Here is a 23,989-nt window from a genome sequence, read left to right as displayed (position 1 = left end):
AAATAAGTATTTGTTGAGTTCATTTCGCAATTAGTGGGAATCGAACCCGAAACGCCAGTTTCGCAGTCGAGCGTCCGACTGCGTCACGCCTTAGTCAAGTGAAATGTATACAAAAAAATATAAATTAAAAATATCGGGTATAAAGTGCGTTTTTTCAACAATTTAGTTTAAAGGGAAAACCCCATTTCTTGTAAGTAAATTATGTATTTACTAACGAAGCGTTTGCATTTCTTTCTATCGGAATATCCATACACCATCATAGATAAGCAAAATTTTATCAGGAGCATACATCTACTATAAAAAGCCTGGGGACATTGAAATTTTTATGGTTTTGTAAGGACCTATCGTGAAGTACGCCAAGATAATGCTTAAGTTTCTGGTATTGACCTGCGTAGTATCCATGGTCAGCGGACATGGTATGGTCTTGGATCCCGTCAACAGGGCATCCAGATGGAGGGAAAATGAGACTGCTCCCATCAACTTTGATGATAATGGACTGTTTTGTGGTGGATTTATGGTAAGCAGTTTATCCATTTATTTTGTATTTTTTAGTTAAGGCCCAGTATTCGTCAAGTGTCAACTTAATTTTCTCTAAATCCGGGTAATATTTTAATTAATTTCTTATTTGGGTAAAATTTCTACACTACTTTTGAAAGAATCCTTTATGGCGGGATAATCAATACCCCGCAATAAATTTTTTTTTTAACCCAGCAAACATTTTACGTATAATTTTTCTTCTTCCCCTCTTGATCCCCACCTTGTCGCGGTGAGGGGGCTTGCGTGCCTCAGTGATTCACCAGGCTATGGCGGTAGTCTAACTACCAGAAGGGTCTCCCATGCCAAGCAGGTTGGTGAAGAGAGGTCAGACAAAGCGGGAAACAAGGTTGAGCCGACCTGTTGAGGGGTCCTCGGACCTCAGGCCTCGGGAGCGCAGGGCCAATCACTCTGCCTCCCTAAACCCTTTGATTACGATAAGTCCACGAAATGCCTCGGACACCGGCTTCTCTGGCACCCCCCGACCCGGCTGTGGTATTAGGACTGCGCTCACTAAACGGCTCCTATCCAACAATTCATCTTTCCGCATTGGAACGTACAATGTGCGGACAATGCAGGTCCACGGTAAAGATATTCACGCGACTCGTATCATGGATGACTACAAGTTAGACATCCTAGGACTGAGCGAGTCGCGATGGAAAGGATCTGGAAAGAGGTTGTTGGATAGTCACATGTGTCTGCACTCCGGCCAAGAACGATATCACCGTCAAGGGGTGGCAATTCTCCTTTCAGAAAGAGCAGCAAAGTGCTTGCTTAGTTGGGAACCAATTTCTGAAAGGCTTATACGCGTCACCCTCCAAACGGCCGATAGTTCTGTCACTGTCCTACAGTGCTACGCGCCTACCGAAATTGCAGATGCCCAAACAAAAGATGCCTTCTATGACTCTCTCCATGCGGTCATCGCCTCTCTCCCAAGAAGAACCCGCGTGGTAGTATTGGGAGATTTTAACGCGAGAGTCGGAACAGACCCATCACTTGCCCCAACGGTGATGGGAAGGCACGGCTATGGGCAAGCCAATGGCAATGGAGAAAGACTGGTCGAGTTCGCTAGTATTAACGACCTTGTCATTGGCGGTACGCTATTTCCCCATAAGTCCATCCATAAGTACACCTGGACCTCCCCTGACGGACGAACAAGAGCGCAGATAGATCACATCCTCTATGGACGTGCTAACCGGCGAGAGCTCCTCGATGTCAGGTCCTACAGAGGGGCCGACATTCATAGTGATCACGAGTTACTCGTCGGAAGAATCTGTCTGCAGCTCAAACGTCTGCCGAGATGTCCTCGGTGGAAGAGAATCAACTTAGACAAGTTGAAGAGTGCCGAAATAAGATTGAGATTCGAGGAAACGGTCGGACAACGTGTCCAGCAAGACACCGATCCTCAGCCCATTAATGTTGACTCGATTGAGGCACAGTGGGCTAGTCTCAAATCGGCTCTCAACTCTTCCGCCAATGAGGTTCTTGGCCCCAGGATAGGAGAAAGACCCCATTGGATGTCAGATGAGACCTGGGGAAAGATGGCTGAGCGCGCTCACTTAAAAGCACTGAGGGACAGTGAAAGTGGCCCCTACCAACTGGACACCCTCAGAGATGACTACAGGCGCCAAGATCGTATAGTCAAACGATCATGCAGACTCGATAAGCGCCGTCATCTCGATTCTCTTATTGTAACGGCGGAACATGCTGCCCAAGGAAATGACACGCGGAAATTATTCCAAATAACAAGGAAGATCTGCGGAAAGAATTCGGTAACCCCTGGACCTGTGAAAAACACAAATGGAGTTACCGAATCTGACGCGGATCGTATAAAGGAAATATGGCGTGATCATTTCCACAGGGTCTTGAATCGCCCTCCTCCTCCAATCATCCTCGATATTCCCACGGAGGCTGCGTCAAGCATTCCGCGGGCGGTCGCCATACCTGATGGTCCACCGACACAGGCAGAAATTATAGCTGCCGTGTCGAAATTGAAAAATGGGACTGCCCCTGGTGTTGATGGTATCCACCCGGAATTCTTGAAATGCAGCGTTACTGGCATTATTGGCCCTTTACACCAATTAATGTCCAGTGTGTGGGAAGAAGAGCGATGCCCTAGAGACTGGGTAAATGGGGAGATTACCGTGTTACATAAGAAGGGTGATCCACTCAACTGTGACAACTACCGCGGCATTACGCTACTCAGCGTACCTGGGAAGGTGCTTGCCCACGTAATCTTGCAGAGAATCCGAGCCCCCATTATGCAGGTGCTCAGAGAAAACCAGGCAGGGTTTCTGCCTGGCAGGTCCTGTGCGGATCAAATCCATAATATTCGCCACATTCTACAGCAGAGCCAGGAATTTAACAGTTCTCTGGCGATGTGTTTTGTAGACTATGAGAAAGCGTTTGATAGTCCGCACAGGCCCACACTCTGGAAAGTACTGGAAGCCTATGGGGTGCCTGCGAAATTAGTGGAGCTAATTAAGTCCCTTCACCTCAATAGTGAATGCCGAATGAGAGTTGACGATGTTGTCACGGATTGGTTTGGGGTCTCTACCGGAGTCAGACAAGGCTGCGTCCTTGCACCGTTTCTCTTCATCATCCTCATGGATTTCATTCTTCGAAAGTCATTACCATCTGACCGAGGTATATCCATCTCCCCCTCCCGGAAACTCTGCGACCTAGAGTACGCAGATGATGCTGTTTTAATTGATGACTCCGTCGAGGGTCTTCAATTGATCGTCGACAGGGTAAATAGGTACTCTACGCACATGGGGCTTACAATAAATGTTGCAAAAACCCATGTGTTGTGCAACAGCTCATGCCTAGATGCCCAACAACCCTTGACGTTGAGTAACCAGCGCATCGAAAGGGTCGAGAGTTTCAAGTACTTGGGAGTGTACGCGACTGAAAATGGCAGCCTTCAAAAGGAACTGGGAGTGCGATTGGGACTCGCTGGGTCCGCATTCAACAGTATGAAGGCTGTCTGGAGATCGGATTTATACTCGGTGAAAACCAAATGCCGCCTATACAATGCCTGCATTGCTCCTGTTCTCTTATACGGCTGTGAAACATGGCACCTTACAAGGGCCCAAAGCAGCCGTGTACTAAGCTTTGAGAACAGGTGTTTGCGAAGAATCTTAGGCGTGCGGTGGTTTGACTTTGTGAGGAATGAAGAGATAAGGCGTAGGACGCAGCAAATCTTGGTCACAACTGTCGTCAAAAAAAGGCGATTCAGTTGGCTTGGCCACGTACTCCGCATGCCTCCTGAGAGCCTTAATCAAGCTTGCCTCTTTTACAAGGCATCAGGTTCGCGCCGCCCAGGACGACCATTGCTGACAATTCGTCGGCAGTTCTCGTCAGAACTTCGCGACGCGGATCTGACTTGGGAGGATGCAAGGGAGCTGGCAGCCGACAGAAAAGCCTGGAGACAGTTTGTGGACTCCATATGCTCCACCTAGGGAGCGGATATGGTTATTATTATTATTATTTTCTTCTTAAAACATTGTTTTTGTATTGAAAAAATAAGTTTTTCTTCGAAATAATTAGAGGTTTGAAAACAAGAGTTATTGAAAGGTTAGGAGTTAAAAAAATATATATATATAAATATTTTTTTCTAAAAAAAAATAATAAAATACCTAATGTACATTCTTTAAAAAGATCGGGAGTGGAAAGACGAGAAGACGAGTTTCCTCTACGGCGGTCATCCGATGATTGAATTCTGCGTTGCGTTGTATCCCCTTAACATTGAAGAAACAGTCTTTGAGCGATTAAGCAATGCTAGATCGTAGGGACTGTAAATGCCCAGATAGATATTCATAGTTTAAAAGATACTTCGTCTCCGTCGAGACATCTAATATCTTATTTTCTATTGTTGATCCGTAATTTAAAAAAAAAACACTTCTAGATAAGTATTTGTGCAACTAACTGTCCACAATGTTTTTTGGTCAAAATAATATATTTAGCCATTTGAGTCAGATAAAGACGATGAATTTTAAGTATAAAAACTTGATGATAATCCCAAATTACTATGATTAAAGAAAACACTTGTTTTTTACCACTTGAGTTTTATTATAGACTACATGTTTCAAAAGTTAAACTTCCATCATTCAGATCTGTATAATAACTAAAATATAAAATATAAAATTGTTCTATAAATAAGGAGAGGGGAAAGTAAGGGGAAGGGGTTAGTCAAGGGACGGAGTTTGAAAACAAAGGAAAAATGGAAAGCAAAGGTGAAGAATTTTGAAACAATATATTATTTAATAAATTATTATTAGAATTTAGGTTTTTTTGGATTTCTAAATTTTCAAGATAATTCATAATTTGGCCTTTATATGGAACAAGGTGTAATAATTTTAATTTATGAGAGTGAAATGAGTGATTAGTATCTATTATGTGATTTGCAAATTCAAAATTTGATGGAAGTTTAACTTCTGAAACATGTAGTCTATAATAAAACTCAAGTGGTAAAAAACAAGTGTTTTCTTTAATCATTGTAACATGTCTTACCACAAAGTTAATGCCGAAACAATAAATAAAATACCAAATTACTATCGTGAATGAAGTTTTATATAGGTTTTTAACTTCAAATTGGACTATTTACAAAGTTAAATTGGACGTTTAACAAATAACGTCTAAACATCGTGAAAATACAGTTTCCAGACAAGATTTTCAAAACCTACTACTTTGAATCATTAGTACAACTTAAAATATATACATATATTTAATTCTAACTTTTTATATAAAATATGATATAACGTTCAATTTGTTTAGTAAAACGTCCAATTAAATTTTAATTTAATTTTAAAAATATTTAAATATTTTTGTTTTTATTATTTCCAAAAAGTATTTAATTTTATACTATATTATTTCTGTGAGTTTACGCGGCTCATTATTAGAAATAGGTATAAAATTGTGGTAGAGTGGGTTCGAACCGAGAAACTTTGACTCAAGAGTCCGTGACACAAACCACTCCCGTCGTCCCCCTTAACTAGGCTTACCATACGTCCCGGTTTGACCGGGATTGTCCCGGTTTCAGACACGGGTCCCGGTGTCCCGGAGTCCCGGCTGGTTTAGATTTTGCCCCCGGTTTGCGCGAGCACTGTCTATTTATCTATTAAATTTTCAAGTGTCGGCAAAAACAAATGTCTTTAGACAGTTTTCTAGTTTAAAGAAATTTATTATTTGTCACAAATATTTTATCATTAATTTTTTTTTAAATTGTATTCTAAGTTGTTACACTCCTTAACAATTTATAAGAACTTTTAAATAAATAAACGTTAGTAAAAAATACATAAAAAATTAGTATTTTATCGTATTTTACATTGATTTCTATGGGAAAAAATGTTTTGCTTAACGATGATGGAATGAATTATCCTCGTTATAAAAGGGTTCCACTGTATTTGTTTTTTTCCCTACCTGTCCCGGTTTGGAGCTTCATAATTATGGTAAGCCTGCCCATAACCCGACAATCGATTTGGTAAACTATTTATTGCAACTGCAGACAGTTGGTAGAATTCCATATTGAATTGTTGGGTAATATATTCAAAATTAAACAAGTTTTATTTGGTTGAATTCTACATTTATTTATGTATATGTTAATACGTGACGCGTTTCGTCTTCTTAGGACATTATGAAACACATTTTGAAATGTGTTTGATAATGTTTAGACATTATTAGACATTAGAAGACGAAACGCGTCACGTATTAACATATACATAAGTAAATAAATGTAGAATTCAACCAAATAAACCTTGTTTAATTTTGGATATATTACACACGATTTATTAAACGTCCAATTTGGTTTGAAAAACGTCTTATTTGAAGTGAAAAACCTGTATCGTAATACTTTATTATAGAAAATAGATTTAAAGAAAAATAATATCGACAGTGGGGTTGGTTTATGGCAATTATTATACCATTATTATTCAATAAGATGTGAAGCTACACTTGACATAGGAGAGGTAAGTGTTTAAAAAAGGTTTTTGTTAATGCTATAGGCAAGTTTTTTTTAGCTAATTAGCAACTTTTGGAAAGCCTCAACGCTTCATGGAAAAAATATATAAATATCGTTTTTTTTATAAGAAGCGTGGCAACCTTTGTACTGCGTGCGTTTTCAGATAATCTCGGAATTCGTTTTATTATTTTTTTTAATGACGGATAAGAAAAACTTAGAGAAAAAAAGGATTACCGTATCGCGTCAATACTTATCTACACCTAGGCACGCTAATATCACGGGTTTTTATTATAATTGGCGATTAAATTAATAATAAAAAAATCACAATCAATACTCGTATTAAAATCTGCGGAGAAACAAAGCAGCTAGATAGATTTAAAGGATTTAACTATCTTTACTCGGATAGCAAGAAAATCCAACGATTCGTGACGTCATCAAGTGTAACATCATTAGTTGTATTATTTTTTGACATCTCATCAAAGATGAAGAAGAATGTGGAAGTCTGGGCATCTACGGGGCTGAAGACCGTCATAGGCTGGTTAAATTATCACTTTACACACGTGAATTATCCATGATTGACAACCATACTACTATTTTTTTTTAAACTCCTCAAAATCATATTTTTAGGTGTTTCCCAGTATGTGAAAATAATCCGGGGTTCAGATTTTGCTAACATCCAAATAAAAGGGTCTCTGCTAAATAAAAGCTTTCTCAATCCAACATAGATGGCTGTTGTGAACTCTGCTGTGTAATGAAATTGATCATATATTTAACATCATCATATATCAAATATTTTTATTTAACGTAATTGTATTTTTTGCTTAAAACGCCGTTTTTGAATCGAAAAAATAAGTTTTTCTTCGAATTAAACATTTGGTTTTGAAAAGAAAAAGAGTTATTGAATGGATAGGAGTTGAAAAATTGAGTAGTGTGGTTGTCAATCATGGGTAGAGTGGGGAATGTTACACTCGTGTAAATTATTAACATGATTAATTAACATACCAATGACAGGTCATAAGCCCTGTAAAAAACCCCAGACTTCTTCTATGTTTCTATATTTTTCTTCATCTATGTGTCATCATTCATTCAAACCCTAATCCGCACCCCAATGGTGCATAGGGCACTGCATCATATAAACGCAGTGATATCTTTATCGTTAACACATGAAGGAAAGGTGATCAGCCCTCCGCTTCCAGTACCAGTCCAAGGTAATATTGAATAAATATAAGAGTGAAAAAATCACTCATATTTATTTGATCCCCCCTGGGAATCAAACCCGGGACCTCCAGTAAGGTAGCCGAGTGTGCTGACCATTACACTACGGAGGCGGACAATGTGTCATCGATAGATATTAAATAAAATAGCCACGTTTGTCATGTACTATCGAACAACTTCATCTAGCTACAACTATTTTTAGGTACAATTCGGACAAAATGGCGGGAAGTGCGGATTCTGCGGAGATAATTATGCCGACCCGAACCCAAGGACAAATGAACTTGGTGGACCCTTCGGTGATGGAACTATTGTCAAAAGGTGAGAATCTTTATGCCAACGATTATGACGGTGGTTTCTGTAAAAAACGGGAACGGGAACAGAAATATGCGTAAAACTATTTTCACATTATGACAGTTTTCTTACGCCATTTTGACATTTCGCTCACTCCTTTCAACAACGTCACATATCAATATACTTGATTTTTCAGGAGATCGTTTTAAAAATTTTAAAATATAATGTATTAAAAAATAAATATCAAGACACTAATTGAACTTTTTAGTGTACAACAGATCTTTTTAGGTAAAACCTGAAGGTTTTTCTACATTTGAAAAATATTTGGTATTTAAAAAAAAATTTAAACAATACCTTTTCTTCAAAATGCAAAAATAACACTGTCTGCCCTGTGGCGGGTAAATATTAAGTTAAAAATATGCCGCTTTTGCTGGGATATAGTAAATTTTCTGGGCATTCCGATAACATGCACAACTGAAAATTGACGATTTTTGATACATATATGACGTTGTTGAAAGGAGTGAGGGATTTGGAAACACAGAAGAATCTCACTTGGTTTATTTGTCAGGTTTTTGCTCCAAATTCAAATAGTATAAAAAATGTGTCCTGTTGGATAGATTTGAATATGCGTACCTATACCGCCTCACCTAGGGTGGTACAATTTATTCATGCCTTCTTCAAACTGAACGCATTTAAAAAAATCGAATGGAACAAAATTGAATTTAAATAAAGTGTTATTCTATTGTTTTTTCAACTGTCATAATGTTGAAATATAAAAAAGAGGTAAAATGATTTTCAAAGGCAAATAAACAATAATGTGTGCAAAATACTTAACAGGTACCTATGTGAAGAAGAGAGTTTTATTTATATATTTTTTCTTTTCCATTTACCCAAACTGAGCTACAACAACACGTGGCCGGGTACAGGTAACATATTTATAAAATTAGATCACAAAATTAATCATCAACAAAACGTACAACATATTTATTACGAATTCGGAATATTTTTCGTTTCGCGGTATTAAATTCACAATTCGGAAATCGAATTCGGAATCGCAATATTCGGCAGGTGAGTAGTTACTCTAAGGGCGTTTGTCCACTACACGGAATTACACGGAATACCGTCTGGCACGTCAGTTAGCGTTTTAAAACGACGATTGGCTTGGATTGGCTTGTGCTTTTTTCCATATTTCTTCGGATCGGTGCGTGAACACGTTGCGCGTAAATTCGATCACGCTAAACTATCGTAGTCGCTTTCATTTTTCAAAACCGGACAGTTTAGCGTGATCGAATTTACGTGCAACGTGTTCACGCACCGATCCGAAGAAATATGGAAAAAAGCATAAGCCAATCATCGTTTTAAAATTGTGAAGTAATTTACAACATTTTGAGTGTGTAAATACTTGTTCACAAATCTGGATTATCTCCAATAATAGGAGTTATTTTTCATATTATCACTTAAACCAGCCTATGACAGTCGTCAACCTCGTAAATGCCCAGACATCCATATTCTTCTTCATCTTTGATGAGATGTCAAAAATAATATGAGTTAGATAGTCATCAAACTGGATATGGTAAGAAGATAAATAAAAACAGAAAAAACGAAACAAAATATGATTCACGGAGTGCGTCATTTGAAGATAGGGTTCTCTGATTTTCTTGCGGAAATGAATAATTCCTTCTTTATCGATAAAGTGAGTCAAATAAAATCCTAGAACTGTTATACTGAATGCTTTTTCCTATGTATTTACTTGTTGATCGTAGAAAAACATAATAAAAATGTATAAACTCTTGCGTGTAGAAGTGAAACTTTTTAGGTAGGTACTACAAATAATTCATTTAAAACATTGATCTCTTTGACATTGACGATTTTGTTATTCCAGGATTAGAAATGGTTACGTGGAATTTAATTGAAAAAAAATTCTCTTAATTAAATGAAATATTTCCATCAAATTAACCCTTAGAAAGAAATATTCATAGTTTATAGTCACTGAGTATGATGCAGATAATTTATACTGCAAACACACGCAAAATACTATGAATTAATAAATATTACGAAATTAAAAATGATATTTTCATGCGTCTCCTGGTATGTAAAATAATTCGGAAAGAATCTTACATTTCATGTAGGTTTTATGTTTACATTTTAATTTCAACCATGGATGTCGCACATAAAGTTTAAATCAAATCATATATATAAGGCTTTGCTAAATTTGAGTAATGTGGTTTTCAATCATGCGTAGAACGGTGAATTTTACACAGTTTATAAAATGGTAATTTAAACCAGCCAAGGAGAGATCGTAAGTCCTGTAAATACACGGACTTATTATTAATACCGTATTACCAACTAAATAGTCTTTAAATCGTGGTGGAGAAAAATCGAGTAAATTCAAAAATGTATAAAAAATTAGAGACAAAACACTAGAATTATTTTGCCAAAATAATTTCTACAAAACCTTCAATGAAGATGTACAGCATGTTTATATTTTTATTATTAATTTTTATGGATTTACATTTTTTAAAACAATTTCTATACATTTCTACTTAATACAAATCTTATAATTTTACAATATTTTGAGTGTGTCCAAATACTTGTTCACAAAATCTGGATTATCTCCAATTACAGGAGTTATTTTCATATTATTTTTTGACATCTCATCAAAGATGAAGAAGAATATGGAAGTCTTATAATTTTAGTTGCGCTGAGCCTCTCCAATAAAGAGACTGAGCTCTTGTGCTTAGAGAAGGATTTTTCTTTTTCTTTTTAGCATTGTTTGTCACAATTTCTCTTTCTATAGGTTTGATACCAAAATTAAATGTTCACTTAAATGTGTATATTACTTCTCTTCTCCGTCTATTTCCTCATTACTGAGGGTTGTGACCCTTGTGGAAGCAATGACTTTCTCCAGTTATCCCTTGACTGCGCTGCTCGTAGCGCTCCAACCACTGAGGTGCCTGCTGCTGTCTTAACTTGATTGGTCCATCGTGTGGGGAATCTTTCTCTCTCTCTCTTCCCCTCCAGGCTACCAATCACAACCAGTCGTTCCAGGCTATCCTCGTTACCACGCGTAACGTGTCCAAAGAACTGAATAAATAACTGCATTAAATAAATAAATATTTTTTTCCACAGTTATAAACAAGGAAGCATCGTGCCCGTCCAAGTTCTGATCACTTCCAACCATTTGGGCTCCTTCAGATTCAATTTGTGTAATTTGGATAAATTTGGAGGGGAAAGTGAGGAATGCTTCGAGGAGATTTCCTTGAGTGTAATCACTGGGCCCAAAAAATTTGCCATCAATGACAGAACTGGATACTTTGACGTATTTCTCACTCTTCCTGAAGACTTGGTCTGTAAACACTGCGTTCTACAATGGACGTATTTGACAGGTATTGTTAATTTTGTTTTGAATATTGAAAGCATTAACTTTGTGGATCATATTGATATATTATTTCGAGAAATAAAAAGACTTTGTGTTTTGATCCACTCACATTTTTATTAACCAACTAGTTTCGGCAACAAAAGTTTAATTTTACTTATGTTAATACATGTTATGTTATGTTCTTACATTGTTAATTTTACTTATGCTTTCTTCCAAGAATTTTATGATGGAGACCTTGGGAGAACAAAAGAGGTGTCGGAAGACCCCAAAAGAGATGGTCCGACGACATAGTCGCCGTGGGGGGTAGAAACTGGCTGCAAGCAGCAACCGACCGGAAGAAATGGAAAGAAGGGGAAGAGGCCTATATCCAGCAGTGGAGGTCAGAGGGCTCATGAAGAAGAAGAAGAAGATGCTTTCTTCTTCTTCTTTAGCCTTCTATCCTTCACTGCTGGATATAGGCCTCTTCAGTATCCTTCAATTTTTTCCAATCTGTTGCTGTTTGCTAGTTTCTACTCCCCACAGTAGCTATGTTGTCGGACCATCTTTTTTGAAGTCTTGCGACGTCTATTTTATTTTACTCCTTAGGAGACCTTTCTCCATCTTAAAATTTTAAGGGTCCATCTTAAACTATTTATTTTTATTATACTGGAACCCGTCTGAAGTTATGTTCTAATCGAAGTATTTCTACGACTTTTAATAATCTATATCCACTCTCAATGTGGAGCTACACATAGTCCACAAATTCCCTTCTATGGTTTTTTTTAGATGGGAGTTGCCTTTATTATTTACCTTGCTTATCATGTACAAGGTTTGTAAATCAATTACATTAGGTTTTGGTTACTTCTAGCTTTAGCTAGACAGTCTTTAATTCATTCTGTATTGGGAAAAGGAGGGATGATCGGGTGAACCAATCAGGAACATCTCATTTGCTGGAAACCAAGTAAAACTCCTCAGGAGAACCCAGACTGTAGACTGTCGTCAGGCCTTCCTTTCCACTAGAAGAAGGTACGGTAGTGTCCTAGCTTGGTTTATGGTACCAATATCCTTCACGTCACAAGAATAAACGATGATAGACTTGAAAAGTAAATGGTCATGGGAGGGTCGAGGAAGTAGAAGAAGAGGCAGATCCCCACTAAATGGACTGACCTAATCAAGGCTGCTACAAGTTCTCAAGTGGGTAGAGGGATGCAGATGGCGGTGTGTTAGGAGAGGTGGACGACAACTACAAAAGGAGATAAGGTGGTCACGTCCAAAAACAATGAGGACAAAATAATCAAATGAATGAATGACAAAATAATAATGAATTAGTAAAAGGCATTTGTGATTTTCCAGGCAATTCCTGGGGCGACTGCGGAAACGGGAAAGGCGCTATCGGCTGTGGAGAAATTCAAGAAACATTCCGCACTTGCTCGGATATATCCATCCTGGCATAGTCCTGCATTTTACAAGGCTCCCTACAGCCTGACCTAAATTTCTTGAATATTTTCCGCAGATACTTTGTGGCACATTTTATAAACTTTATAAAATTAATTAATTTTGTTTTTACCACTTTTTTTATTAATACAATTTAACCTTCCGGTTTCGACAAACACCTTGTCATCATTAGGGTTTATTTTAATTAAAAAACATTTAAAACAATAAAATACTCCCACCAAAAACTTCCACACATTCGGTAAAAATCCTTTTAAAGAATCTTTAAAAATCATTTAGGATTTTTACGGAGTGTGTGGAAGTTTTTGGTGAGAGTATTTTAATGTTTTAGAATTAAAATAAACCCTGATGATGACAATGTTCTTGTCGAAATTGGTAGGTTAAATTGTATTTATAAAAAAAAGTTGTTAAAACAAGGTTTATTAATTTTATAAAGTTGACCTTAATTTATTTCCTAGGCCTTAAATCAGTCTAAATTACTTGTACATAAATTGGCAAGTTGGCTGTATTCATATCTAGAGACGGCTGATTGCAATCATTACATCAATCATACCTCTAAACACATTCCTATGTGTGCATTGTCTAAGCATGCTAGATTAATAATTATGATAAATGAGTGAAATCATTATTTTTTAATCTTTTGAATGTCTACCTATTTGTTACTATGCCAAGTCAGTAATTTAAAATATTGTTAAATAAACCTACTACAATTTGTTAATTATGTATATAAATAAAAATTAAGTAAACTTGCCATATTTTTTTTTCGCCATTCCTAGTAATTTTTTGGACAGCCCTGATCTCCTAAATCAAATGAAGCTTAGTCGAAGAGGTACTACGCAAAAATATATATTTGCAGTATTTTTACATAATGCAAACTATGCCATGTTCTCTCCGATTCCATGGCTTCACATGTTAGCCAATGCTTTTGAAAGTATAGATTTATTTCATATATTGTTATCCACCTTGAAGTCTGTACTTTCTCAGCATTTCTTCTCCATGTTATAATGAATAAATTTAAACGTTGTGTTTCTCTCTGGCTGCTCGCTGATAGTGTGTGAAGGAGACGTGTATTTACCAGTGATTACTATTGGTATTTTATGTTTAAGACTTTTTGTTTCTCTATTAGTGTATTCATTAGTGTATTTTTATATTAGATACTGTATATATGTATTACGTTAAATAAATAAATAAAAAATGCAAGCTGTATTTCAATATGAATTTGCAAACATTGTATTATTTTTGTTGCATTAAATGTACACATACCATTTGATAATAAAGTTATATGATATGGAGCTAAGTTTTCTTTATCATACCTACATCCGTTACTAATTCATGTATACCTATACTATAAAATAATCTATATAAATAAAATATTATAATAGGTTTAAACACTTAAGGTAAATTTGATTTTGATTAAAAGATAAAAAGGATTAATAGTGTTGACACATTGGGTATTGCAGTTCTTTGTACACGTTGCGCGTGGCAATGAGGATAGCCTGGAACGACTGGTTGTGATTGGTAGCCTGGAGGGGAAGAGAGGGAGAGGAAGATCCCCACACGACGGACCGATCAAGTTAAGGCAGCAGCAGGCACCTCGGTGGTTGGAGTGCCACAAGCAGCGCAGTCAAGGGATAACTGGAGAAGAGTCATTGCTTCCACAAGGGTCACAACCCTCAGTAATGAGGGATAATACAGAGAAGAAGAAGAGAGATAGTGTTAGAAATCTTCAACTTTTTGGTGTAGGCCTTGTGGTCTGTTTTTCAGAGGGATTAGCTTCCTGCAATGGATTCCCAGCCGACAATCCATCTGTTTGATGGTCTGCTTGGGGTTGGCTGTGCAGCACAATGTGGGGGAGTCTGGATGGTTCGATTATCCTCACATGCGCCATACCGTTGTCTTCCCCACCTAATGACATCTTCGATCTCGCATATTTCTCTTATCCTGGTGTTCCTTATTTTATGTATCTCATAGACTCTTGCCAGATATGCTTCTTAGAGTCTTCATTTCTGACATACTCTGCATTTGATCCCATATATTATGATGGGTCGCACACAAGTTTTATATATATTTGAATTTTGCTGCCAATCTTCATGTCAGGGTCTCTGCTAAATGAAATCTTTCTCAAACCAACCATAAATGGCTCTCTTGAACTGAAACATAAAGCGCCATGAGATTTATGATATATTTTTGAATTCCAAGAATTTTAGTAGTGTGGTTATCAATCATGGGTAGAACGGTGAATGTTACATGTGTGTAAAGTGATCACTTAACCAGCCTATGACAGGTTATAAGCCCTGTAAATATCCAGACATCCATATTCTTCTTCTTCTACGTTCAGATGCCACAATATATACATATATAATAATTTTGATCTGTTAATTGAGACCAATAATTCTGGCCCAATTAACTAAAACTTGCATAAAATGACCCTATAAATATTTTTCAGGAAATATGTTTGCTATTTATTAAGCATGAAAAAATAAACTCAAAGAATAAACACAAAAAGTAAAACAAAAAAATGGAATACAAATAATATTCCTCTAATTAACAACCAAATAAATTTTACATATAGTCCATTGTTTGATTCGACATTGGTTAAACACGATTCGTCAGTATCCAATTCGAACCCCGCCCACTCCTTTCATCCTACGAGTATATAAGGTGATTCGATTACAGATCTAATTTTAATGCATGTTTAAACTCGGCTCGTAACGCATGTCTGTATTGAAAACTATAGTGCATGTTGGTCTTCGGGTCGACCAAAAATCGCATGTGTTAGACATTTTGTGTAGTTTTGAGTGTGTAAATGGTGCTATGGTGGTGAAGGGTAGTATTGTTTGCATGCTGTGTTAGTGATTGTCCTGACGAAGAGACGGGTACGTCTCGAAACCGGTAGACGTAAAAATCTCGGTGAGTGGTTATATACTAGTTTTATTAACATTTTTGTAAAAAAATAAATAAGTAAAAATGACTAACCACAAAGTAAATGCTTTAAATATTAATAATATTGAGAATATATAAAAAATGGAAATTCATCCCATTTTTATTCAATTTTCAACAACAAAAAAATTATATTATCATAACAAACAATATTCAAGGCGTATATATTAAAAGTAAGCAAGAAGACTTAAAGGTGTAGAAGAATCCCGCTTCGGAAAACTCCTTCGGACACATGGAACAGATCAATATCCAATGTGATATTTTTCAGCATAGCGGTAGCTCTTCCTACAGGCATAACCATCGGCAGGTTGGTCCTGTGTATAGGTATGTGAAACAATCTATGTCGACGCTGTCTTAGGTAACTATCGGGCCAGACATACAGACCAATGTTCTGGATAATTTCAGGATTATCGATCATACCGCGTAACAATCTATAAAAATGAGTAATCAAATACACATTCCTTCACTATTGTAGCCCATTAAAGCATCTATCCCTTATGTATGTGCATACTTGTTTAAAGAAAAAGACAGTTTCGATAAATAGTATGTTGAATTCCTGAAAAGGTAATGCAGAGTGGGTCCAATGTCCCAATGCCGCGTCTGTTCAAAGTATTTTTTTTATAAACAATTTTCATGTACAACATTTTGAGTGTGTCCAAATACTTGTTCACAAAATCTGGATTATCTCCAATTACAGGAGTTATTTTCATATTATTTTTTGACATCTCAGCAAAGATGAAGAAGAATATGGAAGTCTGGGCATTTACGGGGCTGACGACCATCATCGGCTGGTTTAAGTGGCCACTTTACACACGTGTAACATTCACCAATTCTACCCATTATTGACAACCACACTACTCAAATTCTTGGAAGTTCTATATATATGAACCAATTTAGAAACCTTGTTCTTGAATCACTAGAACTTCACTAGAGACATCTATTGGTGAGATGTAAAGAAGCTTTTTTATTAAGCAGAAACTCTTATATTAGTATGTGAGGTCCGAATCCTGGATTATAATCACACACATGAGAAACGCCAGAAAATACCATTTTCATTTTGATAATTTTTTTTTTTTTTAAGCTTATAATTTGACCAGATAATTTTGATGTAAATGAAATCCTTCGAAAATAAGAAATAGTTCAAATAAAAAACATTTTTTTTAAAAAATAAATCACCTAAGTATTGACTGAATTGAACTAAGATCCATAATAAATGAACGCATAAAAATCGTAACGAATCTTGTGATTTTTATTAGTTTGGGTTTATTTGCTAATGAAAGGAAATCGCAATTCTCGCATATTACAATATGGCCGTAATAAAACTGCACTGCCAATAAATCCAGTTGTAATTGATTGGATGTGAATGAGCTTGATTACAATATTAGTAGAAGAGTACCTACAATTCCTTTCTCGTATAACACCCTGAGTTCCTTTACTTCATCGTCATCTGAATCCCATCAAACATTTTCCATTCCTATTTAACACAATGTTGTCGGGCAGTTTTTTCATCAACCCCGATCTTAATTACACTCACAGTCTGCCACCCGACCCTCAGTATACTAATCACAAGTAACAGCAAACCCAATTCCCATCTGTACAATGGTTTTTGGCATCTCTCGCTAATAAGCGTCTCCCACTCTACTCACAGTGTGTAAAAGATGCTTTTAAGCGTTTCCCGCAAACAATGTGTTAACATAGTACTTCTCCATAGTGTAATGGTAAGCATGTTTGGCTACCAAGCAGGAAGTTCCGGGTTCGATTCCCAGGATAGTAAAAATAATTAAAAGCGTTTACGAGGCAAATGTAGTGTAAATGGAAAAAGGACCAGAGGAAGACTGAAGAAATTTTACGTTGTCAAGTATGTCAGATACTTGAAAGTGGTCTGGTCAGGAGTTGGAATAATTGGCGGGTATATATGAGGCAATGCATGAATGTGGAAGAGGTGAAGAATGTTTTCAGAGACATAGTGGTGTGGCGGCAGAAATGCATACTCCTGTGCGGAAGTGGCGTGTTGTTCAATTAGTTAGTATCATTAATTTCATTTTAAGTATACTGTTATTTCTTTTTCTACTTTCTTACTTTTTGACCGCCTCCGTGGTGTCATGGTTATCGTGTTTAGCTTCCGTAACGGAGGTCCCGGGTTCGATTCCAAAGGGGGGGTGAAAATAAATATTAGTGATTTAATACTGTAATACTGATTCAATATTACGCTGGACTGGTCCCTGAAGCGCAGGAGTGATCACTTTTCCTTCATGTATTAACGATCAAGATAACACTGCTTTTATATGACGCAGTGCCCTATGCACCATTGGGGTGCGAATCAGGATTTTGAAGAGAAGTTATTTCTTTTGATCATTTATGTAATGTTCTTTCTATCATAATACCATAAAATTATGAGATAAAGTAATCAAACTAATTGAAAAAAATTAAAGCTGTTATTGCTATGCAATTTTTGAAATGCCAAAACAATAATTATAAAATTGAATGACGATGAATAATTATTTGCGCAATGAGAATTGATTCAATGCAATAAGCTGTAAAGTCATCAAAACGGGATTAAGCTGATATTGCAAGGATTAATGACGTTATTGATAGCTAATTTCTTTGATCTTATACTGCAGAATGAATCAACATTGCACATAAAACATATCTTTATTAAAACATTACAAATTTTATTGAAGCTTTGCGCCTTGCAGATAATTGTCATTATTTTTTATATTTTGTTTATAAAAAAATTTCGCCTATACAATGCCTGCATTGCTCCTATTCTCTTATACGGCTGTGAAACATGGCACCTTACAACGGCCCAGAGCAGCCGTGTACTTACCTTTGAGAATAGGTCTCTGCGAAGAATTTTAGGCGCGCGGTGGTTTGACTTTGTGAGTAGTGAAGAGATAAGGCGTAGGACGCAGCAAATCTTGGTCACCACTGTCGTCAAGAATAGGCGATGCATGCCTCCCGAGAGCCTTAATCAAGCTTGCCTCTTTTACAAGGCATCAGGTTCGGGCGACCCAGGATGACCGCTGCTGACAATTTGTCGGCAATTCTCGTCAGAACTTCAAGACGCGGTTCTGACTTGGCAGGATGCAAAGGAGCTGGCAGCCGACAGAAAAGCTTGGAGACAGTTTGTGGAATCCATATGGTCCACATAGGGAGCGGATATGGTTTAATATACATATATTAAAACATGTTTGTCAAGGAGATTGTTTTTTTAACTATCTGTCTCATTATAGTTAAATTAAACGCTTAAAAACATATTTTACATACTGTTGGTAGAGAGCGGGAGATGCTTATTAGCGTTCTATTTGATTACTTTTGGTAGAGTGCGAGAGACGCAAAAAAACATTGTACAGATGGAATTGGGTTTGTGGTTAGTATACTGAGGGTCGGGCGGCAGACTGTCCGAGTATACTTAGGGTCGGGGTTGATGAACTAAACTGCCCGACAATTTGTTAAAAGAATAAAATATGGCAAGCATACATTTCTATGCATAATTTCACAATGCTTGTAAACTTATTTTTATAACCCTTATCCGCACCTAATGGTGCATAGGGCACTGCATCAAATTGACGCAGCTATATCTTGATCATTACTTACATGAAGGCAAGGTGATCACTCTTGCGCTTCAGGAACCAGTCCAGGGTAATATTAAATAAATGTTACAGTGTTAAATCACTAATATTTATTTTCACCCCCCCCCCTGGGAATCGAACCTGGGACCTCCAGCACGGTAGCTAAACACGCTGACCATTACACCACGGAGGCGGACCTTGTAAACTAGTGAAAATTTTAAAAATGCACACTGTCCACCATATTTAATATTACTGTTATGTTCAAGGGATGGTGCTGTCATTGCGGTCAAAAAAGGTGTTTTTAAAAACATGTTTTTACCTGTCGATTTTTGCCTCTTCCACATTCATTCATCATACATACCTGCCGATTATTCAGACTCCTGATATGACTACACACAAGTGTTTGAAATACTTAAACATGCCAAGTTTTCCACATTCTTCCTCTGCTCCAATTTCCACGTAGATTCCTGTCATATAATTGTTTTACTGTTCTTTCCTCACTCATTCGCTCCACATGCCCAAACTATCTGAATGCATCTCTTTCAGTCTTGTATTCTTTCTTTATTTCACCATTCCAACATCTATCATACATCGTTTTGACACACATTCATCTGAGAGATTCCATTTTAACTGCATTCAATCTACTTTCATCGTTTTTTGCCAACTCCAAGTTTCACTTTCATACATGGGTTGGTGTCAGGACTCCATAGTGTACTGCCAGTTTAACTTTCGCTGTTAGTCTTTTAGTTGCCGTAACAGATTTCAGTGCACCATTCACTCTGTTCCCAGCATTCACTCTCCTTTCTATATCTTTATCAATCTTTCCATCCCTATAAATCTTATTTACCACATTCAATATATCATTTGATAAGGATAAGAAGAAAAAAAAACAGATAAAATTGATTGTAATATTTAAAAAAGCATTTTATTTTATCAGGTAACTTGAAAAATTAATAAAAAACAATATATGTAGTTACATAAACAGTTTGCAGTATAAAATGTAAACAATATCATATGCGATAATATTAAAATTCACAAAACACAATATAAAAGGATTAAATGTGACAAATAAAAATAAAACAAAAACATAGAATTAATAGGAATAGATAAACTTCATTTGGAATAAATACTGGACATTGACTTGGGCAACGTCGTACACAATATATCTGCATCAGTCGTTAAGGAATATATTACACAGATACCAGAAAAATACAAGATACCTGAAAATGGATTGTTCTTATGATGTTGCTTTATTATTCTTCTTCTTCTAATGGTGCATAGGGCACTGCTTGGTATAGAAGCACTGTTATCTTGATCGTTAAATACACGAAGGAAAGGTGATCAGCCTTCCGCTTCAGTCACCAGTCCAGGGTCATATTAAATAAATATTAGACTGAAAAATCACTAATATTTATTTTGACCCTCTTGGGAATCGAACCCGGGACCTCCAGCATGGTAGCCTAGCGCGCTAACCACTACACTATGGAGGCGGAGGGTTGGTTTATTAGCTAATAAATTAATATGAAAAATCACAAACTATTGGTAACATTCTTATATATCTGTAGAGAAGTAAGGGAGATATGAAGGTTTAAACTTTAGATATTTTAATAAAACGAAAGACGGACACCGCTGTGTCATCAAATTTTACGTCATCGGGTGTGTTATGGGGGCTTTCTTTATTTATCTGCTTTAGAGACCTGTACCAGAATGTACACAATTTTATGCTTGATTTTTCAGATCGTTTTTAAAGTTTGAAAATATAATAAAATGTATTAAAAATAAATATCAAGCCACTTATTTTTTACTGTGCAACAGATCTTTTTAGGTAAAACCTGAATATTTTTTCTCCATTTGAAACATATTTAGTTTATTTAAAAAATAATTAAACAATACCCTTTCTTCAAAATGCAAAAACAACACTTTCTGCCCTGTAGCGGGTAAATATTAAGTTAAAAATATGCCACTTTTGCCGGGATATAGTACATTTTCTGGGCATTTCGAAAATACGCACAACTGAAAATTGACAATTTTTAATATATGACGTTGTTGAAAGGAGTGAGCGATATGTGAAAAATGGCTCAGCAGTAAAACGGTTAAAGTACAAGCGATCCTGCAGTAGAGCAGCATGACGCGCAAGTAGCAGGGGATAGTTGGAAAAGGATACTCGTTGTACAGCAGGGAGGAGTCGATCTTCTTTGTGATTGGAGTTCCCAGGGGGACGATGGTGCCCCCGTCCAGCACGAGGTCCTGCGCGCTGTCCGGCTCCGTCCTGCCGAGCCCCTTCACCGAGTGCTTCCCGGGGGGCAGCTTGGTCACGTACGTGGCCTTGCTCAGCTCGTGCCTGGAATGGAGTACGGTATTACATCGAGGGTAGCCAAAGCTGATTGGTCGACCGTGTTACTACTTATAGTCACCTGCCTGTCTGATATGTACAATACAAAATAAAAAATATAATAATTTTTTTTTTCCAAAATATCCAATGTCATGTTTCCAGTGTATCCTCTGATAACTAAAAAAACTAACTAACTAACCATCACGCCGCTTCCCCGCAGGAGAATCGAACGCCACACCACTCTGTCTTCGCAAACATCCTTCGCCTCTTCTACATTCATGCATCTCCTCATATATAATAATAATAATAAAACCCTTATCCGCACCCCAATGGTGCATAGGGCACTGTGTCATATAAACGCAGTGTTATCTTAATCGTTTACACATGAAGGAAAGGTGATCAGCCCTCCGCTTCAGGTACCAGTCCATGGTAATATTGAATAAATATGACAGTGAAAAAATCACTTATATTTATTTTACCCCCCTTGGGAATCGAACCCGGGACCTCCAGAACGGTAGCCGAGCGTGCTGACCATTACACTACGGAGGCGGACATATATACCCGACGATTATTACGACTCCTGACCCAGCCGCTTTCAAGTATTTGACTTACCTGATTGTGCCAGGTTATCCTCTGATATATCAAAATTAATACAGTGAATCCTCTCATAACGAGCATCTCCCATAACGAGCACCTCTCATAATGAGCAAAAAAAAATATTCAAAAAGTTGCTCCCTAACTGAGTGACATTTCGCATAGAGTTACAGAAAAAAGGCAAGTCCCTTTTTAAGGACATTTACTTGTGAACCAGGACTTCTGCGCTAGTCAAAGCAATGTTTCGCTTAACGAGTAAGATTCTGGAACAAATTTACTCGTTATAAGAGGTTCCACTGTAGTTGATGTGTATTTACAAAAACATTGTTCACATATTTGAAAAATATATCCTGCCATTAAGTAGGGCCATTAAGTAACATTTTGTCCGCCTCTGTAGTGAAATGGTCAGCATGCTCGCCTACCGTTCTGGAGGTCCCGGGTTCGATTCCCAGGGGGGTTTAATAAATATAAGTGATTTTTTCACTCTAATATTTATTCAATATTACACTGGACTGGTACCTGGAGTGAAGGGCTGATCACCTTTCCTTCATGTGTAATCGATCGAGATAATACTGCGTTTATATGAAGCAGTGCCCTATGCACCATTGGGGTGCGGTAAGGGATTTATTATTATTATTATTATTAAGTAGGGAAATTGAAAAATGTAAATATTAGATTTTTTTCTAAGCCAAAGACACTAAAATAGGATGACAATGTGGCGTACGTATTACATATTAAGAAAATTTGTAGTCTAAATTATTTATATCATACTTCAACTTTCACAATCTCATAATTTCTTTCTTAAAGTATGAATGAATGGAAATTGATAAATAAAAGAAATATTTCCATCAATCAAATTTAACTTAACCGGATCCACGCGGCTCGCATAACCGTATGTGTTTTCACAAAACATTCCCTGTACGCGGCTGACATAACCGTTTGTGTTTTTACTTTGCTCCAAGTTTCGAACCTCAGTTCAACTTGGAGGGATTTTTTCATGGTGTGGAACTTTGGATAAAATAATACGTCAATCCTTGGCCTTATGACATCTGTTGAAATATCTGACTAATAATTTGTAACATCACAAGGATAAATTAAAGAACAGATCCCTGATTTTTCTTGCGGTCGGTAATTAGTTTGCGCCATAATCATACCCCATATCTGTCTCACTCTCGACGCTACGCATCGCCAGTGGGTAAGAGTGACACACGATGCGTGCTTTGATTTATTTATGTTACAATCTTATTTGTTTATATTACGATATGTTTAAAGAATAATGTGACACGAGTGTATTATAGAGTACCAAAAAGGCACAATGAATCCCATTGAACGTTTTTGTTTAAGAAAATAAATCGTTTCTTAACTAAATACATGATAAAAGTAATCATTTAAAAAACGGCGAAATACCGCCGCGCACGGGCGTCTCTCAGGAACAAATTGAACGCGGTTAAAAGGTAAACCATTTTCTAATCCTGAAATGGTATAGAGATTTCCACTTCTTATTCACTCGAGTCTGGAGTCTCACAATTATTTTATTTTCAAGATTACTGAAGGAATTAAATCATGTATCATGAATTCCTGTTATTTTTTGACCATCAAAGATGAAGAAGAATATAGAAGTCTGGGCATTTACGGGGCTGACGACCTTCATGGTCTGGTTTGAGTGATCACTTTACACACGTAACATGTAAAATTCACCAATTGTACCCATTATTGACAACCACACTACTCAAATTCTTGGA

The 23,989-nt window shown here is 36.9% G+C and overlaps 2 protein-coding genes across 2 annotated transcripts in view; one reads left to right on the top strand and one right to left on the bottom strand.

The window, feature by feature from the left end:
* The first annotated feature begins 364 nt into the window (after positions 1 to 364).
* LOC148300769 (uncharacterized) lies at positions 365 to 14,101 on the top strand. Its single transcript, XM_088274338.1, has 4 exons — positions 365 to 517; positions 7,911 to 8,026; positions 11,129 to 11,385; positions 12,711 to 14,101. The coding sequence occupies exons 1-4, from the start codon at positions 365 to 367 to the stop codon at positions 12,809 to 12,811; spliced, it is 627 nt and encodes a 208-aa protein (XP_088130464.1). The 3' UTR covers positions 12,812 to 14,101.
* A 6,122-nt stretch (positions 14,102 to 20,223) lies between these two features.
* The window catches only part of LOC148300768 (poly [ADP-ribose] polymerase 1-like), a 35,697-nt gene continuing 31,931 nt past the window's right edge, over positions 20,224 to 23,989 (bottom strand). Inside the window, exons 19-20 of the mRNA XM_088274326.1 lie at positions 21,486 to 21,662; positions 20,224 to 20,487 (exon numbers count right to left, since the gene is read on the bottom strand). Coding sequence (XP_088130452.1) covers positions 20,415 to 20,487; positions 21,486 to 21,662 — 250 coding nt within the window. The 3' untranslated portion in view covers positions 20,224 to 20,414. The remainder of the gene's footprint in view (positions 20,488 to 21,485; positions 21,663 to 23,989) is intronic.

The sequence above is a fragment of the Brachycentrus maculatus genome, unplaced genomic scaffold (genome assembly GCF_059751285.1).
Source record: "Brachycentrus maculatus isolate JH-2025_06_01 unplaced genomic scaffold, ASM5975128v1 h1tg000657l, whole genome shotgun sequence".
Lineage (NCBI taxonomy): Eukaryota > Metazoa > Arthropoda > Insecta > Trichoptera > Brachycentridae > Brachycentrus > Brachycentrus maculatus.
The sequence above is the reverse complement of the archived record's forward strand: the minus strand, read 5'-3'. Positions and strand labels throughout refer to the sequence as shown.